The 4,329-nt window shown below is 45.6% G+C and overlaps 1 protein-coding gene across 1 annotated transcript; it reads left to right on the top strand.

Annotated features, from left to right (window-relative positions):
• Nucleotides 1–5: 5 nt before the first annotated feature.
• On the top strand, nt 6–1,002 carry LOC123176614 (S-type anion channel SLAH2-like; the record flags this gene model as incomplete). Its single annotated transcript, XM_044590730.1, has 1 exon — nt 6–1,002. A coding segment is annotated over one exon (846 nt), but the record flags the coding sequence as incomplete, so codon positions are not given.
• Between the last annotated feature and the right edge of the window lie 3,327 nt (nt 1,003–4,329).

Raw genomic sequence — 4,329 nt, 5'->3', positions numbered from 1 at the left:
TCAAGGGTGTGCCACACCCGGTGTGGGAGATCCACCATGTCGTCTGGTACCTTCTCATGGCGCCCATCTTCTGGCTCGATATCAAGATCTACGGCCAATGGATGTCCAGTGGTGAGAGGCGCCTCTCCAAGGTGGCCAACCCATCCAACCACCTTGCCATTGTCGGCAACTTTGTCGGCGCGCTACTTGGTGCCAGGATGGGCCTCCGGGAGCTACCAATCTTCTTCTTCGCTGTTGGGTTCGCCCACTACGTTGTGCTCTTTGTCACCCTCTATCAGCGGCTCCCCACCAATATGCAACTCCCCAAGGATCTCCACCCGGTCTTCTTTCTTTTCGTCGCTGCGCCTAGTGTGGCATCCATGGCCTGGACGAGGATCTCTGGCGAGTTCAACGATGGTGCCAAGCTCCTTTACTACGTCTCACTCTTCCTCTACGTGTCATTGGTGGTGCGCGTCAACCTCTTTTGGGGGTTTAGGTTCTCGCTGGCGTGGTGGGCATACACATTCCCGATGACAAGTGTTGCCCTGGCGACGGTATTGTATGCATCAGAGGTGGACAACTTGGTGACGCGAGCAATGGCACTCGGGCTTTCGGGGATTGCCACCATGACCATCATTGTGGTGCTGGCCGCCACCATGTACCACGCCTTTGTGCGCGGAGACCTCTTCCCTAATGATGTGTCCATCACCATCACAAAGCAGAGACCTAAATTCAGCAAGATTCTCGCTCACCTTCAGACGTGTGGCTCCGATGTCAAGGAGCTCGTTGTCTCTATCCCCAATTTCAATTCAAATTCCAAGCAAGGCGCCTACTCTGACGACTTTGACTCCAATGCTAGGATGAACAACTGACTCGATGAGGGTCCAATGACTCACATGCATGGAAGAGCATGGCGTTAGATGGCGCTGGAAGACATTGTATGCATGGAATGCACGCGCATCTGGTTTACAGTGATGAGTACAAACTCATTTGTACATAATTCTTTCTCTGTGTTTGTTGAAGTATCATAATTTGCCAATTTTGCTGCACACAGTGATGGATTGGCAGCAATATCCTCGAGCAATTTGCATTGCCATGATGATGATATGAGTTCAGGAATAAACTGTTGGGTTTGTAAATTTAGTGGTTATTATATTCGTGTTCTTCAGAAGTGCACATAAACCTCAGTCACATTTTTAGAACTCCAGTGCCATCTACATGTAACTCCATCAAATTCTCTCAAGAAAGAAAAGTAACTACATAAATAAATAAAGGTTTTTTTTATCATCTATGCCACAGTACAAAGCATTTAATGGAAGGTGCATATAAATAAAAAGGGTGTGGCTAGGTCTCAGCCGACTGAGACTTTACCAAGTCTAAGTCAAGTGACATAACATGTAAGAAACAAAAAAAAACTAAAATTAAAATTTTGCATGTATCTCCATGTAAGATCTTGTGGATATAGCATCGACTGGGACTTGATTAAATCTCAGTCGACTGAGATTTATCAATCCCGAAATAAGAATGTGCCTAGTGTGTGCTACTTTAGAAGTGAGAATTACAAAAATTTAAGGCAGAGGAGTATATTAGATAAAATATTATTCTATGTGGCTCAACACCAATAAAGATGGCTGTATGCATCGATTGATGTAGAGGCCGGATCTTAACCTTCTTTTTCTAAATCTAGAAAAGAAATATGGCACAACACCAATGTTGCAATTTTTGGTCAACCAGAGGATCGATGCCGTTGAATGCACATGTCACTTCCCTCTTGTAGTGGGCTGAAACCAAGTTTCCGTGTCCCGTGGTCTGTTTGTTCGAACTTTCCCATGCAGTTACGATCCGTACTTCATTTATGTGAACTAACTCCACAAATTCTTTTCCTCAAAAAATAAAAAACCACAAACTATTCTCTCAAGAAAACTCTACAATTCTTTCTTCACTACTAGCAGAAAGTTTATAGATAGAACAGTAGCACTAGCGCGGTATTATTGATCAGCACTACTGCTACTTAGTGATAGTGCAAGGAAGAAACCAGCGCTACAGGATGTGAAGTAGCACCAGTGCGGGACGGTTGGGCAGCGCCACTGCTAAGTGGTCCCATCGCCATCGGCTGGGGCTACCTGTAGTAGTAGCGGTGGGCCAAAACCAACACTACTGCTAAGATCCATAGCAGTAGCGTGTGTCGGTGGCCCCCACCGCTACCGCTATGTGTGCACGGAGTCAGATTAGTAGTAGCACTAGGCCACCAACATGCGCTATTGCTATGGATCTTAGCAGTAGCGCCCGTGCTCTATCAGTGCTACTGCTACACGTAACAGTCACCTTTTCTCCCACCCTCTATCTCCCTCACTTACTTCTTCCTTTTTCTATCTCTCTTCTCTTCCCATTAATACCTCCTTCCATCATCTCCTCCATTAATGAGCTCCATTAATGGCTTCTTCTCTTCCTCACTTGAATTTATTTGTCTCTCCCTCATTGTCTCTTCCCCACCCATGCCTTTGTCTCACTAGCTAACTTTCCCTCCCTCTCCAATAGTTAGGTAGAGCATATCCTTCCAACTAGAGGGCTGTTTGGTTTTCAGCCACATATTGCCACACTTTGCCACACCTCACCTTAGGAAAGTTTCACCAAGTTAGGTAGCTGTTTGGTTCTAGCCACACCCAAGGCAAAAAAAAATTTATGATCAGTGAACCCCACATGTCATAGACACAAAAAGTGTGGCAAGATTCCCTTAGCAAGCCAAAGTGTGGCTAACAATTTGAACAACTCAAGATACACAAGTGTGACAAAAATAATGTGGCAACATAAGGCAAACATAGTCACAATTCAAACAACCCCTAGATCTACCATGCTTGCTAGCTAGCTTTCCCTCCCCCTTCCACTACTTCGATCCCTCTAGCTAGCTAACTAGATAGATCTACCGTACTTGTGTGCTCGATCCCTCTCTCAGGACGATAGATGAGTAAAAATTTGTGCTTTGCAAGAATGGAAATATTTGTGTTTGCGCTATGATGGTGAGAATGTGCATGTGTCATGAGTTGCCGCCTGTGTGTATTTGTCGGATCGTGCGTGACATGAGTTGCTTACGTTTTGCTGAAATGTCGATTTATTTTCGTTTCAACGAATTTCAGGCAAACTCTATGTCCTATTTTTATGGAAGGTCATGCCGACTTTTTTATGACTTTGATATAGCCATATATATGCATGCATGGTTAAAATTCTTTTGCTTATTATACCATGCAGGCAATCATGAAAGTCAGTGGAAGGGTGGTGGAAAGGTGGTTGCGATCTGCGGTGCACGACATGTATTTAAATAACCAGTCTGGGGTTATATGTCTGTGTAGAAGATGCAAATTAATCGTCATCTTGGACCTATTTGACTGTGGCAGTTTGAAGGCGCACTTGCTCATGCATGGTTTCATGGATGGCTATACTCGATGGATAATTGAAGATGATGATGAGGATGTCCACATGGCAGAAAATAACAACATGGGGGTAGATGAAGAGATGCCCGATGATGATGGACCCGAAGAAGATTTTGAGGGCGCAGGACATGGCGGAGGAAATGAGGCCATACACGGTGGAGAAGAGGCCGTACACGGCGGAGAAGAGGCGGATACACCGCAGTCTTCGACGTGACTAAGTTTAGTCATGCAGGACCCTCATGTTCGAGACCTGCTTTGCAAGAGTACGACTTGCGACAGAGCCGCTTCAAGAGAGGAGGCCAAGTTAGCGCAATTGGAGGTAGACTCGAATACTCCATTGTATGACGGTTGCGATCCCGAGGTGACCCGCTTGAGTTTCACGCTCGAACTTCTAAAGACGAAGGCCAAAAACAAATGGACAGACACAAGCCTCATTGAGCATTTGAAGTATCTACATAATAAAGTTCTTCCCTCAGGTAACATGTGTCCTACTAGTCTCAATGAGGCCAAGAAGATCGTGCACCCTCTTGATATGCTCCACATTAGATACCATGCATGCATCAACGATTGTATCATTTATCGGAAGGATTATGCGGAAAAAACCAGTTGTCCAGTGTGCAATGCCTCTCGATACAAGAAGGCCGGGAAGAAATCTCCTCAGAAAATTGTATGGTACTTATCGATCACTCCCCATCTGTAACACTATTTCGTAGATTCTAAGGAAGCAAAGCTCATGTGTTGGCACGCAGAGAGGGTGAAGCCCGACAACGGAGATGATCCAGAGCTGAGACACCTCGCGGATGCTAGCCAGTGGTGAGAATTGAACGCGGAATATGGATATTTCGCAGATGATGCAAGGAACATCTTCACTACTAGGGAAAAGCCTAGCAGTAGCGCGGGTTGGAGGCGTAGTAGTGGCGCG

Source organism: Triticum aestivum, unplaced genomic scaffold (genome assembly GCF_018294505.1).
Source record: "Triticum aestivum cultivar Chinese Spring unplaced genomic scaffold, IWGSC CS RefSeq v2.1 scaffold21580, whole genome shotgun sequence".
Taxonomy (NCBI): Eukaryota; Viridiplantae; Streptophyta; class Magnoliopsida; order Poales; family Poaceae; genus Triticum; species Triticum aestivum.
This window is presented reverse-complemented; position numbering and strand designations above follow the sequence as displayed.